This window comes from Trachymyrmex septentrionalis, unplaced genomic scaffold (assembly GCF_001594115.1).
Source record: "Trachymyrmex septentrionalis isolate Tsep2-gDNA-1 unplaced genomic scaffold, Tsep1.0 scaffold31, whole genome shotgun sequence".
Lineage (NCBI taxonomy): Eukaryota > Metazoa > Arthropoda > Insecta > Hymenoptera > Formicidae > Trachymyrmex > Trachymyrmex septentrionalis.
Window position 1 is genome coordinate 995,108 of NW_017305474.1, and position 23,624 is coordinate 1,018,731.

General features: G+C 34.2%; 2 protein-coding genes across 3 annotated transcripts in view; both read right to left on the minus strand.

Moving 5' to 3' along the window:
* The window catches only part of LOC108749659, a 48,731-nt gene extending 37,429 nt beyond the window's left edge, over positions 1-11,302 (minus strand). For both annotated transcript variants that reach the window (XM_018488485.1, XM_018488484.1), the window contains exon 1: positions 11,011-11,302. In XM_018488485.1, the coding sequence (XP_018343987.1) occupies positions 11,011-11,048 (38 nt within the window). In that variant the 5' untranslated portion in view covers positions 11,049-11,302. The remainder of the gene's footprint in view (positions 1-11,010) is intronic.
* Positions 11,303-20,814: 9,512 nt separating this feature from the next.
* On the minus strand, positions 20,815-23,344 carry LOC108749645 (nardilysin-like). Its single transcript, XM_018488463.1, is given in 8 exon segments — positions 20,815-20,951; positions 21,105-21,570; positions 21,764-22,148; positions 22,317-22,450; positions 22,533-22,604; positions 22,606-22,693; positions 22,887-23,018; positions 23,250-23,344. Coding segments are annotated over 8 exon segments (1,509 nt in total).
* Positions 23,345-23,624: the final 280 nt, after the last annotated feature.

A 23,624-nucleotide genomic window follows, 5' to 3' on the forward strand; every position in this document is an offset into this window, starting at 1 on the left:
TCTCTGTTTTGCGACTTATTACTCGCAATAAATCGCGATTTATTTTGCTGGAAGTTTCTTCCGTTGATTATAAGATAAGATTATTTCTAGATCTAAAAGTATAATCTAATCAGCGTAACAAGAAAATTTTTAATAGTTGGAAAATATTCTGCCAATAAACGCGGTTTTTTTTGTTTCGATTATCGTACGCGCGTTTTTTTTTTCTCTTCTTTTTTTCGCTAAGGAGTGCAAATAGAACCCTTTTCCTCTATTTATTGATTCCCGCTCTAAATTTAAAAAAATTGTACGGAATTAAGAAAGTTAAACTTCTCTCATCTTTGTCTTCTTTTCTCTCTTTCTTCTCATAATCGTTCTTTTTCTAGTTTTATAAAAACTATGTATAACGTTATTATATGTTTGATAAATAACAAGTAAGAATAGATATATTCATATTTTATATTAAAAAACAGAATTGTACATTTTAAATTCATAATCTTCAAATTACAACCATTTAATACCCGCAAATAGATCGTTTAATTAAATACGAAAATGTCGCGTTAAATTAGAATTTAATCGAATAATCTAATGAATGTATTCGAATAATATAATGAAAGAAACACATAAGAAATGTCCGAAGAAAACACATAAGAAATGCTAATTTTATACAATCTTAATTTAGACATGCAACTCGAAGTTAATGAGAGTCGAGAAGTGTTGAGATTATCAGCCGCATTCGATTAATTCGGTCGTTTTCGATATCGCGAAGGTGCGATTTAGGATATCGGGATTTCGCAGTGCCGATTACAAAAAGGGACTCCTTGCTTCTGCATGCGCCTTTTTCATTATCGTTCTGCCTAATGCATAAGTTCACCGCTAATGTACTGTTATTACTGCGATCGTATACGGGCTGTCGGCCGTAATGGCCGCGCTCGGTGCATAATCTCACTTCTCCCTTTGTCATCGTTCGGCTCGAACGATACACCCGAGTAGTCTCGTCGAATCGATGAATGCTAATCCAACGTCAACGAGCGACGTTGGTACTCGAACTTTACAGACGACTTTCAATTTAGATGGAAAAACAGTGTATTTACGAAAACGATAATAAAAAATGGCAGAATGAGGAATAAATAATGAGACGCAATAAGTGCACAAAACGGTAAAATATATAAAATAACGTCTCCTGTGTGTGCAAGGAGATAATAATTTTCTTGAATAATTTTAAGCGTGAGAAAAGCGTGGTAAACGCGACTTTGCATCTAGACGCGTGACTGTACACAAAATGCGTCGCGATTTACATTTCAAATTTTGCAAGTACCGTGCTAAACGGTTTTCACTTGAAAGGAAATCATAAGAGAGAGACAATCGCATCTATAATTTTGCTTACATAGTAGTAGTAGTAGTAGTAGTAGTAGTAGTAGTGGTAATAGTAGTAGTAGTAGTAATAATATATCTTATGGGAAAACCACGATTTTTTCTCTGTTGATAGAAAATTGTAATGTCAAATAACTTTGGTAACAAAATCTCGATAAAGTATTCTTTAGAACTTCAATTTTCCTCTCCATTTGCGTACTCGTATATCAAAGCATTGTTTAAAAGTAAAAGTGAAACGCACATTATACGTTTAAAGAGATGCAGTAAAAGCAGTATACAAGAAATGTAGTATACAATATATTATTACGCACTTGTATCGCTGTGCAGCGATACGCTAAACATTCCAGCAAAAAACGATTGTTCCAAAACATTGCACTGGCTACGTCAAGAAGTGTAAGAAGCGTTTCGACCCGATTAATAATACGACCATCAATCTAGGAATTACTAGGTAATATTCCGCGGTTGAAAAGTTTTATCGCAAAATTATTCGTGTTTTTACGTTAAGTACGTATCACTCGGCTGTCTAATTACAGCAAGGCGTCAGAGTAGAATGAAAAATGTATTGTATATTGAAATCGGCGTAAAGAGAGCGGAATCGTTTTAGAAAGGAACCGCTTCCGCGAGCGGACGGTTGAGAGACTTAGCGGACAGGAAGTGTTTTAGCATGATCAACATTAATAATTCCTCGAAAATCTAAAAGCTAAAGTCAATCGAGAAGAAGAAATTGCGATGCTGAATCGGGATCGTTGCAAAACCGGAGCTTGATCGGAGTACACTTTGCTTCTCTCAAGCGAGCGACTTCCTCCCGATCAACCGACCGATCGATCTTCCGGGTTCACGCGAGAAACCTTCGCGACCGATAACGCCAGAGGTAGGCTCGGTTCTTCAGCTGTAGCCAGTTGAATGCCTTGCTCGAATCTATAGGTAGATACATGGTGTGGGCACCGTATGCGCGGCTAGACCTACTTTACTCGGTCAAGAGATTAGTTGAGTTGCGAGCGCAACAAAAACATGAGGCGCGCTGCTAATGTTTCAATTTGCCGAATCTGAAGTACACGATTTTAACTTTGCTAGATAATAAAAAATGATGGAATGGTACGATGGAAAATTGTAACAGATGTTTCGAGGTTTTTAATATTTGTTTATCACAAAGCGAGTTATATATTTAAAAAAATAATATCTCAAAAAACAAATTAGTAGATAATAAAAATATAATAATGCGACATTTCGGCTAGAATGAACTGAATATTACATTATTACACTTTTGTTACTGAACATCGTATTATTGTATTTTTATGACTGAGGAATTAAGTACGGAACATACGAGTCACGCGCAATTATTGGGGCACAATAATATTTTAATAGACAAATTAATTTAGCAATAAAAGTATAATAACATAACGTTTCGATTTACTCTAGCAAAAAGTCATATTATTATAGTTTTATTGCTGAACTAATTTGCTTATTAAAATATTGCGTTCCAATAACCGCGCGTGATTCGTATTTGCCATTTTTATATACATTAATTCTTGTTAATATGTAGAAATCTGTGACCAATATACACCGTGCAAAATCATATCTTTTATAGATATTAAAAAGCATTCACGAATCGTAGTGCAAGGTTGATAGCATTATCCTACGTGTGTATATATTTATTTATATATGTACATACATACATATATATACAGGATGTTAGTTAAGTATGTTGCCATACTCAACAGAGCGATTCTCTGGTTTATTTCAAATAAAAAAGTCCATATAAACATGTGTCCTAAACGACTTAGTTTCCGAAATAAAAAAATTTTAATGTGTAATCATAATCTGTTTATTTGAAAGAAAGCTTGAACTAGTCCAAAATTAATCAAAAACAGAAAAACAAAAACAGACTTCAGTTCTCTTCCCATGAAATCAAATAATTAGATGAATTGTTGAAAATGTCCACCTTGCGCCATGATACATCCATCGACCCTTCTTCTCAAAGATCGACGTACACATTCAAAGATACCAGGTGTGTTATGAATTGTCTCGCACGAAGCAACTATTCGATTCCTCAAATCATTCTCATTCTCAATTGGGGTGGTATAAACCAATGATTTCAGATGCCCCCAAAGGAAATAATCCAAAGGATTTAAGTCTGATGATCTAGGAGGCTTTGACTTTGACTTTGTCACTTTGTTTACGGTTGCGAATGGTAACTCACGTGAAGCAAGGTATATTTATGCAGGAAGATATCTCCAACGCAATTTACCGTTTCGTTAAACATTTGCGAACATTCACCTGTATTTCGGAAACTAAGTTTAGGACACATGTTTATATGGACTTTTTTACTTGAAATAAAGCAAAGAATCGCTCTGTTGAGTATGGCAACATATTGTACTTAACTAATACCCTGTATATATATATAAAATACTAATTCCGCTATCAGGCTTTCAAGTCTCCGCTAAAAAGTCGGTAAATGTAAGTAGCCTCATTTGGCGATTGGATAAACGGCGGTCGTATCGCGCATATACGGGGAAGTTTTACGTGGTCAAACGAGTCGCGCTGCAACGCGGCAGGAAACTCTTTAGCTGCGGGCCGGCTGTTTCTACGAAACGATCGTAGACGGAGAGACTTTGAAATGCGTCCCGTGCATACCGGGGATCGGAGCAGCATGCTGCTCCGGTGTTTACGGATCCCTTCCGTACCATCGATCTTCCGCGTTCTGCAACGCGGCGAATGCAACGAGTATTGTTCTAAGAGCAACAAGGATGCGACGGCCGGCATGCCGACGCAAATAGTGAAACACGCCCAGCGTGATCCTACCGCGGGTTATCGTCCCGACATTAATCCTTCCAGGATGCCTCGCTCGATGACGATCGCACCAGCGTGCTAGTTAAGCAAAGCGTTGCAGGAAGAGCGTGGACTTTGCGCGTCGCAACAATTTTTCAAGGAATGATTTTTTCAATGTGAATTTCTGAGTAAGAAAAAATATGTGGAACAGTTTTCGAATCGAACTTTTATAAGTACAGTAGAATTTTATTTATCTGTACCTCCATTTAAGTGTACGAACAAGTTTGTGCTTATTGTCTTTCCAAATATGATCCAAATATACTTTCAATCCAAGGAGAACAAGAAAGTCAAACTAATGTTGATCGATCATATTGATTGATTATTGAATTGACGTCGTTTTTTATCATTATTCAATATGATATTATTTGGATTTTCCCTTTAGGAAGGCACATTTGAAAATTCAGTGATTTTTTTCACGAAACAAACATGACAGCATTTTAGAGAATGTAGGATGGATGACGTAAAACTTATGGAAATTTACAGTATTTTGATAAAAAATAGGCACTTATTTTTTTCATTTGTCTGGAATTCTGTTATCTGTATTGTTAACTATCGGTATACTAGCATTAACATAAGTCTAAAGAATTCTTGAAACGAAAAATACTTTACAGTAAATGCCATAAATCAGTTTTTAGCTAAAGCTTTAAATAATGGAATAAGGTCTAATATTTTTGGCCAAAATTAAATTTACTTTAATTATAACAAAGTGTCAAATATTGCTTATATTTATTTCATAAATGTCCAGACTCTTACTTGAGAATCTCTAAAATATACAAATTCATAGCTGAGCTCTTATTATCTGAATTATTCGGATAATAAGAACACGACGTGTTCGACTTTAGTTACTTGAACGTCAACTACTATTGGATTTCCATTTAGTAACACAAGTCGACACAAATTTCTATCTTTCTTTGCATTCCATGAATAACAAAGGCAGAACTTGTATCGATTTGTGTCGGCAAATGGAAAGCATCCATTATTGAATACATATTGATAGAGGGGAGAGCTGTAGTCTATTATCCGAAAATTCGGTTATTGTAACTGTCTTATCTCTATGTTCAGATAAAACGGAATTCTTATTATCTCAAAACTTTTTTTTCTCAACGATATCCCGTCAATGTTACATACAATTTCTCAGACCGTGTTTGGGAATATCGATCATGCAAGTTTTCTATACGGTTACCGGAAGCTATTACGGGAAAGAAGGCAACGGGGCCGCGTGCCGGTGATAATTATCGGATTCAGGGGCGAAGTTCGCGAACTTCCGTTCGTTGGTTCTTCCGGGTGAGCGGTGAACGCCCGAGTCGTCGGTAATCGATATCGTCGTTCGTCGACTGAGTGAAACAAGTTTCGGTTATGGTGAACGAGAGGGGAGAACAGCGAGAGAGCTCCCTGTTTTATCGCGTCGACGATTATGTAATCCCATAGGAAACCTTATGCACGCGAGTTTCCATTGGCGGATCCATGTAGAGCCATGGTCCCCCCCTGGAGTCTACTTTTTTAAAAAATATTTATAGCAAAATGTTATATACTTTTAATATTTCTGAAACGCTCTTAATCACAATTTCAATACTCTAAAAATATTTTTTAACGTGAGAAACTCCTAGATATAAAAAAAACATAGATATTCTCTTTTTGTATTAATATAATTTTAAATAAAACGCTTTATAAATTATATATTGAATAATATTTTTTCAATATAATAATTTAAATAATAATTTAATATGCTTATCTTTTCATGTTTGACCATTACAAAAATTTTGCTTGCGGCGAGCCAACGACTCCCTTGGCAAATTTCTGAATCCTCCAATGCGAGTTTCACTTTGCATTCTCTATTATCGAACTTCCCGTCTTGTCACGAATACAGAGGTAGTTATATTATCGGTCGCAATAAGTCGCGAGCAGAGAAGCATGCGGAACTTCCAGCTGCATCGTGAATGAACTTTTAACGCGAATGGCGCAGCGCCGTGATCGAATGCGAGCATGCTGACTTTGTGTGACCTTATTCTTTCTCGTAACGCAAAGTGTCACACTGTTTGTCTCTCTAGACTAGTGCTAGAGAGTACGACCGGTTGCCGAGGAGAAAATCCTCTTTTTCCGTATGCTTTTCCGCGCGTTCGCTGCTCCAGTTCGCCATGTACCTCGAATTGTGACAGCCTTCTCTGCGTCGCAGAACAAGCCTTGTATAATTGAGAAAGTGCCGGCTATGGAAAAAGGACACCTAAGCCAAAAGCTCGTGTCGAGACTCAAGAAAATAAGATTCTGAGTTTATTCTATAATTAACATTAATGGAAGCTGTAAATAGTTACATCCTACGAGGTAGAATAAAATCTGTAAACATACGTTTTCTGGGGACAGTCTTTTTGCTTATGAATAGCTTTTTCCACTCGAGGCTTCTCAAACAAAACAACAAGTCACGATAACATTAAAATGAATCGTTACTGATTAAAAAGTGGCTTTTAGGCTGCGTTTGGAAACTTTATCCGAGTGTCTAAGTATGTTATTTTATTCTCGTTTACGTCTAATGGATGATAAAGGTAGGATGATTCACTAGAGTATTCAGATAAATTTTTCACATGTAACTTATGCCGATGTACATTAACTTAAATCTTAATTTAACTTACTTTTTATCTTCTTCTAGTTCTAAGAATTAGAAAAGGATAAAGAGTAAATTAAATCGAGACTATTTAATCTATATTGGTAGAAAATGGACATTATGGAGTCATTTTGGAGATATTTTGACGTCATGTTGATTTTATGATGATTTGTATACTTATATACAGAAAAATATTGTTCTATTGCTAAGAAAAATGATTACTCAATTTATTTTCTTCCTTTTAATGGTAATCTTTAACAAAGAATATTTTTTTCTTAATAATAATCTTAAAATATATACTTATTACAAATTTTAGAAAAATTCATTGTTAGGTAGAGGAGAAGATGGTATCCAGTGTAGATATTGTGGCCTCCCTTAATATCTCCGTTATTATGTAGCGAATCATAATAGTAATTACTTATGGAATTATTTACCAGTAGCTTGTCGTTACACCATGACGCCAATATTCAGCACTAATTATAATGTATTTTTACTTTCAAGTATTTCGAAACGTCCCTAAGAAACATTTTAGCATTTAATTATACCTATTTCTTCATTTTTTTTAAACTTAGCATATTATCACACGAATATATGTATATTTGAGTGTGTTGTGTGCTATTCAACACATTTTATTTGACTATATATTTTGAGTTAGGCAAATTTGAACAATAGCATTTTGCTGATGTGGTCCTCTATTAATTACTTACGGCCTCTTTTTTGAAGTTTTTATATCAAAATAATAAGTACTATTTTAATAAAAGTACTTTTGTAGTATTGAGCAGCTTATATGCAGAAGTTATGTGTACGTATATACATTTATTTGCATATATTCTAAAATGTTTTACCTTTTTATTAATTTTGTTACCAAACACTGTGTTTTTTTTTTAAACAAAACCTATTTTTTAAGTCTATTTTTGTAGGAGGCCAAATTACCATCCCTGTTGATCTCTTCGTATCATTAATGCAGTGCCGCTACATTTTTATAAATAATGTCCTATGTAATAAATGTTTCGTAACTTCGAGTTTAAAATTGATTGAACAATATTTTGACGAATATAATTGTTAAGTTTTAAATTTAAATTTTGATTATTAATGAAGTTATTGTATAAAATGTAAATGAGGGGCCGTATAATACCATCATTTCTTTTATTTAAAATAAGAATTTATTTTTTTTTTTAGAAGAATATAAAATTGATCGAAGGATTTTATAATATTATACAATAAGCAAGTCAAATTTGATTTAATTTAATCTTGATGATTGAAGTATTAAACTCACTAGGAGTCAGAATATATGTCGAATAAATTTGATGCTTGTGATGAACTTATGATAGATTGCAGACATATATGAACTTTTTTAAAATACTTGAAACAAGTAATTATTACTTACATGCAGTAAGTTTTTTTCTTTCTATATTCTACTTAAGTTTATTTACTGTTTGCTTTAACGCTGTCTCTTAACAGTCGATATTGTCGCGTTAATTTGATTTATCTCCAGTAATTTTCGCATAAAATATTTTGTCAGAAGCGTCTCTTATATATTTAACATAAATAATTCTCGAGAAATAATTCTCAAGACGTTCGGATACTTCATGGAGGTCCATGAATGCCCACTGGATACGTCTGTCTGCTATACGAGCGGTGATTCTGCGAAGCGGTGCTGTAATTTACATGCTCGCAAATCGCTTTCGCAATTTTGCTGGGACGTGTCCGAGCCGTTTTTTCCCCTTTTTCCTGTTTTTTTTTTATCCTGATCGTACATCTACCGAGGATTATTCGCGAACCGAGATCGCAATCACAGCCGTTCATTTCGCGAGGCAACGTCGTCGCATCCGTAAGGTCCCTTTCCTCGTCCATCGACACCGTGTCATCCGATAGCCGCAGGATATACGTGCCTAGCCGAGAGTGAGAGAAAGAGAGATGGAAAGATATATCGATTGCCACTCGGCGTCTCTCGCTTTTGTACGAGTTCGCAACCAGCCGCCGCACCTAGAGATCCGAACATGGGGATGCACTTCGATGCGCGCGAGGCGGAGGGCCGGAAAGATAGGAGGGTAACGCGGCCGGAATTAATGCGGAGTGAGTAAGCTGGCTTGGTAGTCGCGCGAAGGAAAAAGGGATTTATGCACCGCCAGCGTTGATAAAATATATCCCGCGGCTTCCGGAGAGATATACACCTCGTCGCTCTTCTCGTCCGAGAGCTCGCTTTGCACCTCGCGTAACTCGCATCGTGCGCGTGTGCAAACTTGCGTTTTTCCCTGCGCGAGATGCGGCACATTCTTGATACCGCGGCCGTCTGAGATTGAAGTTAAACCTTGGAAAGGACTTCGGAAGATCGATAATTTAAACAGTCAATAATCAGAATAAACAATCGATCGTGGTTGTGCCAATGATATTAGCCTTTCTGCAAAAGGGCTAGCCTTTATGGAAAATGGCGGCTAATCTACTTTAGCCTTTTTGCAAAAAGGCTGCGAATACGTCCAGTTTCTATTGCAGATTATAAAAAAGATATCGTGTTCGAAGGATGTCGCCCAAAGAAGTGCAATTAGCGGAAGAGTAATTAGCGTTTTAGCATAGGAACGGCCAAAGAAGCGTATCCGTCCGCGTGGTGTCCGGCGAGATGAGAAAGAGATCGCCAAGGTGGGGAAAGGAGAAGGAGGAAGGGGGAGGGGAGGGAAGGGAGGGGGGGGGAGAGGGGGAGGGAGTGAGAGAAAGAGAGAGAACGGCGCGCACTTAGGGCCTTTCGTCACGGAGACGAGGCGAGAGAGCCGGCCGCGCGCGGTCAATGGCTGCGGTATCCGCAGGTTCAAGGAAACCGGGCTGGTCCGATTCGACATCATGTCGTGTACACGAGGAAACCGAACAGGTGACGCGCCTGCCTCTGCGAAAATGCAGGTTAATGGAATGCCGTCTAAGTAGCCTCTGCCGTGCTGCCTTGCAAGTGCATACGATTATCGCGAGACTGGATTCTCGAGAGTCTTCTACGCTTCGGCGATCGGATAGAGAACTGTGTCGTGCCTCGATCGAAAACATTACCTCCGACACGTATACAACTCCTTATAGAGAATCGCACGCGTAATTTATTCCACTATAACGAAAACTCGCAGATGTATAAACTTATATATATATGTGTGTGTGTAGATGTAAGATATTTTATTAAATGAAGAAACACGACGTAAAATTGAATGTTAATTAAATGCAAAGCATTTGGACATGACGTAAAATTTAGATTTTACATAAAAAAAGTCAGAATTTTACATAAAGAAGAGGAAAAGACTCGTACAGCACAGACCTTCAAGGAACGACGTCCTAAAAGACATTCAAAAGACGTCTGTACAGCTTCTGAATATCTTAAGGATGTTCCTAGGATATTTGTCGAATAAAGTGTGCGATATGGGAAGATAGAGAGAGTATTTTTGCTTTTTCTTTCTTTCGCAATATTAATCGTGGTCAGAGCGGCTATTTGTCGAAACGGCGTGATAGAGCGAGAATGAAACCGAGAGAATACCGATTGTTTGAATACCGATTGTTTCTCGTACAATTCTGAAGTAACAAGTCTGAGACTGATTACTATGGACTCTTTCATAAGCACGCAAATCTTTTCACAATCCACTCGATCGTTACGAAGCAGTGTTTTTGTCATCAGTCAATTTTTAGAAGATGATAAAAGCTTCTGTCAAACTTCGCGTTAAATGTGAAATTCTTCGGCGTATTGCACAAGATCTATTCAGAAACGTTGGTATTTAGTCGAACAAATATGTCAATCGTACAGCTAGTATTTATACACTTCGAATAATATTAATTTATTTTCTGAAACTTGTTCGTACGTAATACTTCAATGCCTATGCTCTTTGTCCAAGGGATATATCAAATAAAAATCCAAATAACTATGAAAGTCAAAATAATGAATTTGACTATTTAATGACGTTAAGAATTCCAAATCAAATCATTTTGATTTTCCGTTGACTTTTATTTGTGCTCCTTGGGTATGTGTATTTTGGCGATTATATGGAGGTCTCTTCACGCGTTTCTATCAGCGCCACGACATAGCAACGAGCTCATCGATCGGCCCCACGGAGGCAGCTTTTTGAAAGCCGCGTGAGGGAATCACGAGAAACCCCAACCGGACGACGACACGAAACAGGGAGGAGCGTGGACGCTTCTCATACATGTACGTATCTGCGTTGGATGCATGTGTAGACGACTAGCATATCGATTTAATATTCTTTTTCTCATACCGATGCATGAAGGCGGCGGTTGACATGTTACTATCCATGGGGTGGTTCCATAAATCCCGGCCGGGCCCCGCCAACGCGACCCTCTCGACGGCACTCCCGCTCGCGGTACTCTGAGCTCCGTTCCGTCACCCTGTCCTCTCGTCGTTTCGACACCGTGACCTCGAAGTGACCTCAGGAAACGTCCACGATGGACGAGAGAATCCGACGCGATGCGAACGCGGCTGGCAACAACGACCGGTAGATAGGATCGTTCTCTACGAACACCTGCCTACATCGACCTGGGCAGGTTGAGATCGTCTGCCTGACTGAAGTTAGAATGCGCACTAGTCGGTTTCCATGGTGGATGGTGGGCTGATGGTGGTGGACGGCGGTGTTGGACGAGAGAAAGAGAAAGAGAGATAGAGCTGGAGGTGGAGTATGGCGGTGGAGGTGGCGGTGGCGGTGGCGGTTGTACCCGTACTCGAAGGACTGGTGGGGGGTTTTGACAGAACCGTCTGTGCCGGCTGCGCACTACATTCTCCATCAGGCGATGGCACAGACATTAAAGCACAGTGCGCATGATGGTGTTGGCCGAGAAACCCATCGAATTGACCCATGAAACGTAGAGTCTCTGGTCTTGACTAGAAATTGCCGAGCGATGCGGAGAAACCGGCACTAAATTTATATTTGGATGTGCGATTTTTATAAAATTTCTCATTAATAATAAAGAAGCTGCATCTTTTAAATTAATTCTGCGATATACTTTTGATATTTTTTTTCTAACTTAAAAACTTATATTTTTTTAAAAAAGTTTGTTTAGAATATTTTATATTATTATCAACAAATTGTAATGATCTCGATTTAGACATTTTATTCTGCAACTCTCTCTCTCTCTCTCTCTCTCTCTCTCTCTCGTAATTACATATTTTTATCTTTTTTGTTACATGATAAAAATATTTAAATATTTCAAAAACTCAAAAATTAAAACATTTTTTTATTTCTCGCGTACAAAAGTAATTCGTCTCAGAATTGGAATTTCAAGCTACTTTTCAAGCTATAATAATTTCTTTATATACAAGAGAAAGTAATGTATCTCTAGTAGTTTGTATATTACAAAGGCGTGGCACTTAAGACGCAACTTCTTAAAACGTGTTGTTGCGTTTTAGCGTAGGTTTTTTTCTAGAGTCTCCTTTATTGTCCTAGCGAGTATCTCGTTCGCGACGGCGATTTTGCTCTCACTGGGAAATGCTGACACAAGTGATACAGAGCTCCACTGAAAATTGCCATTTTTTGCCTCCCATTTTATGAGCTTCCGCAGTTCCATTTTCATCTGGTACCATCGTTGAACGCCCTCGTTGCCGAGCATTCATTTTATTCTTTGTCTTCCGTCTCTTTTTTTCTTCTTGTTCTTGCTTCCGTCCTTCGTGCTCGCGCAGGATGCACTTTTGTACGAGAATCCAAGCTAATATTGTATAATGGCGCGCGATTTTAGCCAGGCAACAGCAAAACGGCAAATATTTGTCAATTTGTTATATCACGTTCAAGCGTGTTATATCACGTATCGATTTTTCCTACATTGCAGGAGAACGATTTAAAAATTTTGCAAATTTTTTTCGCGAAACACCTTCTCGAAATGTAGTTATATATACCGTTCTATTTTTGCGGATTATCCGAGAAATGGGATCAGCTTATACATACGCAATAATCTAATTTCGTTGAAATTGAATCGAAATTAGATCACGTGACGTCCATTGGAGCACCTCGCGCGCGTAATATCGATCGTTCTCTGACGATGTTTGCCGGGAGTAGTTATAATGACACTAACTCGTATAATTGTTCGGCTATACTCGAGCTAATTGCATTGGCCTGTTCGTGTCGCTCCTCTCTCCAAGGTACAATTCAATTTAAGGCAAGTGTCTGACTGAAGTGGTCCGAAGTCCTCGGTTTCACCTGGACGAGTTTGGTTTCACCAGTTCCGGCGCATTTGGATTCAAAGCTCGGGACAAAATCAATACGTAGATATCGCGCGCATCAGCTATTTTCTCTTCCCGTTGTGTTCCCCTTCGCTTCCGGTAATAAGTCCTTCGACTGTGCGGTAAAGTGTGCCAAAGAAGAAAAAAAAAAGGAAAAGAAAAGGGATCGCAGATATCGGCGTGCCTCGAAAACCGAGGGAATTGAATTCCCTTTTTTAGGAGGGGGAGGGGAGGGGGGAGTGAAATGAAAATTGCTCTCTGACGTTGAGAAAACTACCTAATTTTGTCTTGAAAAAAATCTACTGTCAAGTTCCACAGAATTTCTCTTTTTATTGATACAAGTTGTAATTAAATTTATTAAAACATTTTATGTTCATATATAAAAGAGTTTATTATGCTAACTTATATTACTGATATTTCGCTCACATAATACAGTGGTTGCCAAAAATTTCCGACCAATGAGTAATCCAACAAATTATTTAATGGTTTTCAAATCAGGACAAAAACATAAAATATTTTCAAAGTTATTAAAAGCATTAGTAAAAATGATATCAAGGAAAAGTTATAGAAGTTATTAGGATGAGGAATTGATAATTCTGATAAAATCCTGTAAAATTTTACTGTTAAAGACTAAAATGCGTTTCATTTAGGTTTTCTAAGACATGACGAGATTTGCGCACGGCGATGAAAATATCGCTTATTAAATATTGATGGCGCATAATCACTCGATGCAAATCGTCAGGTGAAAGAATACAGACGAAGAACAAGAGGGAAAAATAGTCCCTAAGGACGGCGCGCTTATCGTGATCGGCGCGGCAGAACGGACGGCATTATTCGCGCAGCACGTAGCGATTCATTCGTCATTGTCCGACATCCCTTTGTAACGTTACACGAGGATGACTTTCGCGGCATATGGGCTCATTCACAATGAATCGCTGCAGGCATGAACGGCGCACGTGCGCAATGCCCGCACACCGCATTTTGAAACAAGTCGACGACTGTTTGAAATTTTTGAACTTTAAAAAGTATGAGCCAGCTATGTGCAAACGCGACGCGTTTTTATGTTAATTAAATTAATATTAATTAAAAGGAATAACAGAATGCAAGTGTCTCTTGATTAATATCGTGCGCGTGTTTGAAATGACGTAATTATTCCGCATGGAAAGTTAGGGTATACTCGTTTATCATTCATCGAGAATAGGAGATAGCTTCGTTTACCTTTCTTCGATCCATCGCACGGAGGGTCCGAGTAAACAAGACGCGAGTGAAAGAGGGTGTCAGGAAAATGCGATGTGCTGAACGTTAGGGGATGGGAAATCGCGTGCGAGCGTGATTCGATAAAACGTCTGCGGAATAGCAGCCAGTCACGTTTTCGTCGCAAAAACAGGCGTAGGACTGACGCATACTGGGGTGAATAAATGTGAGGGAGTAGCTTCGAGGAGAAAGTCGCGCTGATGATACACTGGAAATTACGTGCGAATAAGTTCGCGAGAAATTAGATTTAACTTCCAATCTACTAACAAAGGAAATATCGGAACTATCTCTCAGTTTTGAGCTTTAGATGTGTTGTAGAGCATCAAGAAATATAAGACTTATATTTTTTTATCTCAAAATTTTAATTTAGAAGTCGAAGCAATCCCTAGGATTGCGGATAAATTAAAAAATTTAATATTTTCACAAAATGTGAATACACCGTTGCTAAAAATAGAAAATACCAAAAACTTTTTGTGTACATAAAACATTTGTTATATATCTTATAGTATATATTTCGAAGATAATAGCTGAAAATGAAAAAATCTATTATTTTTGAGTGATTGTTTCGACTCTTAAACTTTGACATATAAGTAAATAAAAAATATTAATCTAATATTTTTTTATTCTTTAGATATCCAAAGTCCATCAAAATGTGTGAAAGGCAGTTCTTTACAAGTTTATATCTCTTTCGTTGTTTGTCGACACAATAGAGAGCTTATGCATTTTCAAGAAAAAATTAATTCTTCGTTGAGCTAACAATTTATCAGAAATTGTAAAGTAAAATGAAAATTTCTTTTTCTATGAATCTTAATTATGATAATTAATTAACATTATACATTTTCGATTCGTTTTCTAATTTTATTCATGAGGAGTGAAGTTAGAAGATAACATTTTGACGGCGATTGTACCGCCTCGGTATGCAAATCGCGACAATCAATAATCGTTAAAAGAATGGAAAGAGGACAGACGATTGACAGTCGGCGGAGTGATGGTAGTTTACTTTGGCTTGGATTACAGGTGACTCGTCGTGCTTTAATGCAGCGAGGTCTAATCGCAAACAACGTTGGAGTGTGTAAGAGCAAACACTCAGCAAAACCTATTAATATGCTTAGAATATTGCATAAAGGGACATGTAACATTTACAATGAAAATTACTCGAATTATATATAGAAAAATATAAAACTTTCTGTTTAAATTCTGTAAATTAATTAAAATGGAAATTTGTAATATGTATTATATTATATAATACAATATATCGTACTCAATTCTGGAATTCTCAATCTTTTTATCTGTTTAATTTTCATTACTTGAACAACATCGTTATATTAATTAATTTTTCTTACTTCTTACGTATTATGCTAAAAAGTATTTGACAAGTCGATTACAAATAGATTTTAACTGTCATATGTAAATTATTTAATATATTTTTATATATTTAATTTTTTCTTTAATAAACTAAAATATTTGATTAATTTATTTATTTTGAATTATTAAATTTAATATTTGTCTTAAAGAATAAAGCTTATTTTTTTTAAATAAGAAATATATTAATAGAAATAAATATTTTATTATTACTTCCTTCTTTATCTTTCTGCTAAAGGATAAAAGGTTATGTGATAAATTAAGGGAATAAAATTATCAAGTCGTTGCATTTTTACAAAATTTTAATTTTATATTATTAAAATTATAATTATATTTAATGTACAGGGTGGTTCGTATAAGTGACCGATTTAATTACATAAGCTCACAAAAAAAAGTATCCTGTGCTAGGCTGGAGACCCAGCTATTCTTATGTATTTTGAGTTGCTGAATACGAATCTGATATTAAAATAGAACCATTTAGGGAAAATTTTTGCACTAGATTGAAAATTTTCTAGATTGAAAGTAATCTTATTGAAACACATTTGTCATCGAATATGTAATTTCACATTTTCTAATAATATTAGCAAATGGTTTTCAAGGAAATTATGGTAAATTGCACCATTTAGTATTTTTTCGAAAATATAAGGTCCAATTATACAGCCATTTAAAATACCGCACTAAATATTTTCACTTCGAATTCGTTGATTATCAATTTGTCTCATCCAATGTGAATTCTTTGTTTACCAATAATGTATATTATGCCGATTTACATTACCATTACTCTTGAATGTCGCTTCATTGGAAAAACATACAGTATTTATGGAAATATTCTGGATTTTGTTCTACCATATGACAAGGCATAAAAATTTATTGTTTCGAAAATTCTGAAATCTATTCTGTAAAGTTCTTGATTAAGATTTATGTGATATGTATGGTAATGTCTAGAAAGAATTTAAAATTCTTTGTATTAAAGAAAATGGTAATTGTATTTCTTCTAAAATTCCATGGATGCTTATATGCGGATTCAAATTAATCGCTGTCAAAACGGCAACTACATTGCTTCATTGTCTCTCTCATAATGTGGTCGCGGTGACGGTTTCTTCTTACATATAATATACCAAACACAATTGTCTTGCTCGTAATATAATCCGTAAAATTGAACGAACACTATATTTATGTCTATCTGGATATCATTTGACATTCTTGTCATTTCAACTGCACATCTTTCACATTCACCGAAAATTATCAAAATATCCAGAACTTGTGAATTACTATAGTTAGCCATAATGCTCAGTGCTACGACTTATTTCATACTAACATTATTATATCAACAGTCAACAGAAAACATTAAGGTCATACATTTAAGCATATAAACATCGACATATTTGACGCACCGAATTCATCTGTGTCATTGAGTCCAAGGTCCTTCTTCTTAATAATTCATGATCATTGATTATATAATATTTGGCGTATATTTCATTTACAATACGTTGAACATTTTATAATGTTTATAAAAACAAAACTTGACATACGGCGCGTCATTTAAGATCATCATGCTATCAATTATCATTTATTTACATTCGTTCACCGACAATGGAGCAGGAAGATAACAGCATTCCGTGTACCGAAATGCGATCATACTTCACTAACAATTAAAGACGATCGGCTGATGCAAATTATTAACTTTTCCGATCAACGATTTATAAGTGATTATAGATATAAGTAAGTATTTATTGAAGCGGATATTTCGCACTGAGTTATAATTGAAAATCATTTCTTGAGAAATTTACAGAATATATCTTGTATAATTTATTAAAGCCATATATCCGAATGATTGGTCACTATAGTAATTGTAGTATACAAAAATTACCTTTGATACGGATTACCTTTATGTTACGCCGGATAACTTAAGATTACCTTGTACTAACCTCAAATTATTCCAAATTATCAAATACTATCTCATATTACACAAGATTATCTTCTTTACTCATATTACACAAGTATTTAAAATTACGTCACATTTTCTGAGATTACCTAAGATTTTTCCAAATTTACTTTGCTCATCTAAGATTATCTTATACGAGTACATAAAAGTATTATTCCTTCAGATCGCTCTAGAATATCTTTATAGACCACTATGATAAGTATATTCGAGAAATGAAATTGTGCTAAAAAGGGCTACGAGCCAAAACAACAAATTTCAACGTAATATGATACAGTTGACATTAAACATAAAAGTAAAAACAAAGATAAAATATGTCTATAGAACTAACGTTTCGATCCCGATCGAGTCATTTTCAAAGTTATAAAATATATATAAAACGGTTAACAAACAACAACAAACAAAATACACAAAAACAAAACAAAAAAATACACACAAAAAACATAAACTCTCTTCTTAAAGATAGGCTAACAAAAGATAACTACTTATAGAGATACGATGACAAAAAAATGATTAAAAGTAGACCTTGATTGTTTAGGCTATGACTTCAAATCTAAATCATCTGGATTTTTAGATCAAAGCTTTTGTTGACATATAGATGAGACATATAGAATGAAATAAAATCAAAAACTGTATTAATATATTATATTAAAGATTCTAACGAATATAAACCAAGTGATATAACTTATAAATTGCAGAAATTTATTTTGCAATGTAGTATTTTCTTTTAAGAAAACACACCTTGCATATGAGTCTGCTATAATCATGTGTAACGATCTATTTTTAGTATATAAGATTAGTATCAGTTTCTAATAAAGCGAAAGAAATTTTTAATTAATAGGGTATTTTTTATTTATTTATAAAAATTAACAATTTCACTTTATAATCTAAAGGACAGTTTACAGCTCTGTAGCGTTCGGAATTAATTCTTGAACGAGCATTGTCAGAAATTTGAAGAGTGCGGGGGGGGGGGGCATTTAGAAAGAACGCACTCATGTTGGTCCAGAGCATCGAGAGATATTAAAGATCGTCAATCCTGGGCAAATTTTCTGTATAAAAATGTATTTGCTGTATAAAAAGGGTCCCAAGAGTTCGGAGGTAATTGAAGAACCTCGACATTATCGACAATTGGTATAAATTTGCTATTATTAACATAAATATTTGACTCTTACATTATTAAAGTGATTTTTTATTACATAAAATATTCCATAAATAATGCACACTATAAAGCTATAATATCCTATATATTGCAGAAAAATTACAATTTTTTCTCTGCAGTTATCATCTCTATTGATATTTAAACTTTGACGATAACACTGAAATCACAATTTAAAAAAAAATTGAGTTATTGAGTATTCTAAATGCGTAAATACATCTACTAAACTAATAAATCATAAAATTAGTACAATATTATCAGTTTTTAACACTTAATTATTTCACAAGGACGCGAATTCCCGTAAGGATGTCGGTCTTTAATATCTATAGTCGGTGTCCAGAGAAAATCAAAAGAAAGTGGAGCGGATAAAGTTCTATATTACTAAAGAACTAAAGTAGCGCATTAGTTCGCTATATTGAATCAACTAACCTTATCATATATCAATATCATGGATATAGGAATAACTATATACCAATAATACTAAGCGCTTATTGGACTACAGACAACTGGTCCAAGATGGCGGTGAAATAGCCAATAAGAAGACTGTCGACAAGATAAAAGAAATGCACTACTTTAGTAATATAGTTTTAGGAGCGGATAGCATTTCTCTTCTCTGATTGATTCCTCCATTTATAGCTCAACTTTCGCAAATGTGCATGTACGTATATATACATACACATAATCTAGTGCATGCAACACCGTACATTCCATCATGCTTCTGCCATATCTCCTATTCCCTCCAACGAATGACGACTTCCGGCTGAATCCATTCCACTCTTCCTTCTCTCTGATGTTGGTCCAGGTGCGTTCTCTCTCATAAACGAAATTTGACTTTACTGCACCTCCATTACTTTTCATCTATTATTTTTCTCTCAGTCAGTGTTATCGTACAATTATACAATTTTAATTTTAACTTTTTGACCAAGATTTATATTCTGTTTTTGACGGTACATTTATACATAATCTCACTGACGAAAAAAATAATGAACGAGCATCTTAACATTATGCGATACATAATGATAAATATCTTTACATTGAGTCTTTTATTAAAGTGACGGTTTGCTTACATTATTGATATACTCTAATCAATTTTTTTTTTAATTTGGTTTTAGAATATCAAGAAATTTCCAACAATCGATCATTCAACCTATTTGAGAACAGTCTCTCTCGATAAAATATTTATCTGACCTTATCTAATAGTTGTATATCATTATCCGTTTATATGTATGTATCATTGCATTTCTAATTAATTATATTACAGCGTTTAATCGAATATCTGAAGATGGCTCAATCAGGAAGCCGAGATATGTAAAATCAATTTTATATATAATTTTTATTTATATTTGAATTTTAAAGCTTAATATATTTTATGTAATAATTCGTTATATTGTACAGTTTTATGATTGACTCTTACATGCCTTTTCTTATCGTCATACTGTTTTGTCATTAAGAGTTCTTTATGATAGTTTAAATTTATAAATTAAGTACATTTACATTTCTAATAAGAAATCTCTTAAATTGAAAAAACTAATTTTTAAAAATAAATATTAGTAAATTCATTGATATCAAAAATAAAAATTCCAGCGCTGCAAATCTACATTGTACTTTAATATAGTAACAGTTCTATAATTTCATGTCATTGCAATTCTGTAATATATGAGCCAATGCACGATATTGCTAATCGAACAAATAAGAAAGCAATTTTCATATGTCAGGAAAAAATTATAAACGTATATCATCGAAATATTCCATAACAAAATATTGGCGACGATAGCAATCAAATAGCATCATTGTAAATAAATTAAAGAGTATAATATATTTTATATCGCATATTGTAAATGTGTAATGTACACTTTTTGTAAATAAATTAAATAAAAACGTGCATTATTGCAACAAATCTAGATATTAAATAGAAAAAATTGGAAAACATACTAAGTAAGTTGCTAATAAAATTTAAGTATAAAATATAATAAAATGAATAATATAATAATTCTATAAAATCAAATATAATTGATTAAATATAATAAATTAAAATGACAAGAAGTTTGAAACAGTAATATTCACAATTTTATCACTATTTTTGTTTAAATATCGCTTATTAAGCATTTTAAGAATGCCAGAATTAATCTTTTCATCAGTTATAATATTGATACACGAGATAGGCGAATATTTTTGTACGTATCTACGTCAGTAATATGATGACCGTCTTTGCACTGTGTATCGTCAATTATAAATTCCGTAGTAGAGTACTCATCATACCTACGATTCTCTGCATCTACAATAATTAATCTTTAAAATTTTAATTTTTAATCTTAGCAATTTCAACTTAATGTGACAAGAAAGAAATGGAAGGCAAGAATAATGTCATAATATAAAAAGAAATATTTAGACAATGACCAAAATTTGATAAGAATAAATGTCTGCTTACTGACTGTAATTTCCTTCGGATCAGTTCCTACTACATGTATGCTCAATTTTCTGAAATTACTTGCGTTCAGTGTTCCAAACCATTCTCTTAGCATATTGATATTTACGTTCTCTATTGCAAGCGCTTCCTTTTCACATCTGTCAAACATATATTGCCGCTTCGTGATCTCACTACAATTTCTATTAACTTCGTTCAGAAGCTCAGCATTGTCATATTGCTTCAAAATTCTCAGCCTTTCTTTGATATCATTTAATTTCTTTTCTGAGAACTGTTTCAACATGATACTGAACGTATTCAGAAATCCCTCGATTAGTTGGTCAACATATTCAGTTGTGTACTTTTCTGCCTGAGTGTAAGCAGTAATAGAATATCCTAACATTCCGTTGATATCTCTAAGATTGCACGAAACAAAACTAATCTTTTCTTGAGTTCGTAGATGATTTATTAATGGTTGTTTTATTATCATCTAAAAGATAATTATTTTGAAAATGAATTATTTCCAGTCATATTGTAAATAATTATTTAACAGATGAATGTGACGTGCAAATAAAACCAATCATGGTAATCGGAAATGTTATTCACATTTTATTTACTATTAAAAATAAATATAAATTGAAGATTTCATGTATTTAAATATATGACCGTTATTAAATACTTACGAGCATTAACTGGATTAACACCGATAATTCAATCGTAGCAATACCGACTTGATAATAATTTGTCACTACCGAGTTTACATTAGTTCGGTTAATATTTTTCAACTTGCAATAAGATGTGCCTTCGGATATTTCAATGACTCCAATAAGCCGTAGCTTATCAGCATCACGCAAGGGACAATAATTAATTTTGTTGATAAATCGTTGTATAATTTTGATCGTAAAATCTTTCGTTATGTTACCTTGCACAAGACATTGAAAGTACATAGTATTGGTTAAGATCTTTGTAAAGTTTTGGAAGTTTGAAAAATTAATTAATTTACTTAGATAATTATACTTGTGAATGTCTGGATAGTACTGATACTTTAGTATCCATAATTCCACATCCCTGCGAAAGAAATATGCGATATTATTAATCGGAAATGACATAAGAAATAAATATAATTCATTTTATAATATTAATTGTTATAATTAATATTCATCATTAATTATTTTTTCTAGTTATATAAGAATTTTAGAATTGATGCAATTATGCTTGATAATAAACAGATGATACTCGATGAATTCCTCAGGTTTCAAAAATTTGTTGTAATATGCTTTGAGTTGATGCCTTTTTATAATTTCAAACAAGTCCTCCGAAACAAGTTTATTAAAATCGACCATATAATTTGCAATAATCGTCAACAAGGTCTGTAATATAAATAAAATATTTATGTATTTCCAAATTATATGTATAACTCGATCAGTGAACACGCATTAAACGTATACTTACCAGTAATTTTTCGTCAAATCCGCTCAATTGTATTATAATACCTACAGCTTCCTTACTGACATTGATAGTATATGTAATTAAGTCCAGCCGTTACCGCTGGATGTAATTTTTCGTTCAATAGATATTTTAATACAGTGCAGTACAAATCCAGGAAAATAGCACTGAAACGTTATTAATATGAATTTTGTTTATTAATAAATTATTTTAAGCATTATTATTTTAGTAAAAATCATAACACGTGATAATTACAAGTTAGACATTATAGTATATGTATATTGGATCAAGATATCAATCGTGGTACTACTACAATATAATGTATAAGTATAACTGTTACATATCCAGGTTATTACTTACTTGTTTGATATTTGGAATATCTGAGGAGGAACCATATGAAGATTTATATAACACATCGGCCTATAAAACTTCGGGTGACACCAAATCTCCGAAGTGACCGCAGTTTTCTGAACGCAGTTTTGAAGAGATAAACTTTTTTTATGATTTCATAAATCCATCTCCAATATTATTATCTTAATAAATTTTTTAATAACAATGAAATTAGAAATTATTGAGGATCATATAAAAATATTTAATTTTTTTTTTAAGTAGAAAGTACATTGTAACATTCCTCTTAAAAGATTATCATCGCAGTTAATAATATGTCTCACACATATTTCCATTGAAATCGCCTTTTTTCCTGAGTCTCCACCCCAATCTCACCTATATTCGGCCATATCATACTCCGATTTGTCAGGCGAGTCCAAATATTTAACATCAAGTTTATTGCCTTCGGTCGTACGCTTCGCCTCTGACATTATATCGTAAAACCAGGAGTTATTGACACAATACAATACGATCGGAGAATTAAAAATAAGATTTTGATACGTTTTAACTTTCTTTCCAATGGGTACAGTTTTAATCAGCACTCTAACCGACACTTCTTTATATTCTGTATGTTATCTGCCTTCGAACGAATATCAATATGAAAGTCAATACGAGTGTCTTGTGTATATAGTAGCAGAGTGGAAATAGAAATAATAAGCAGAGTCATAGGTACTCGGTGTCCAAAAAATCCGAATTTTTGATTTAGCAACA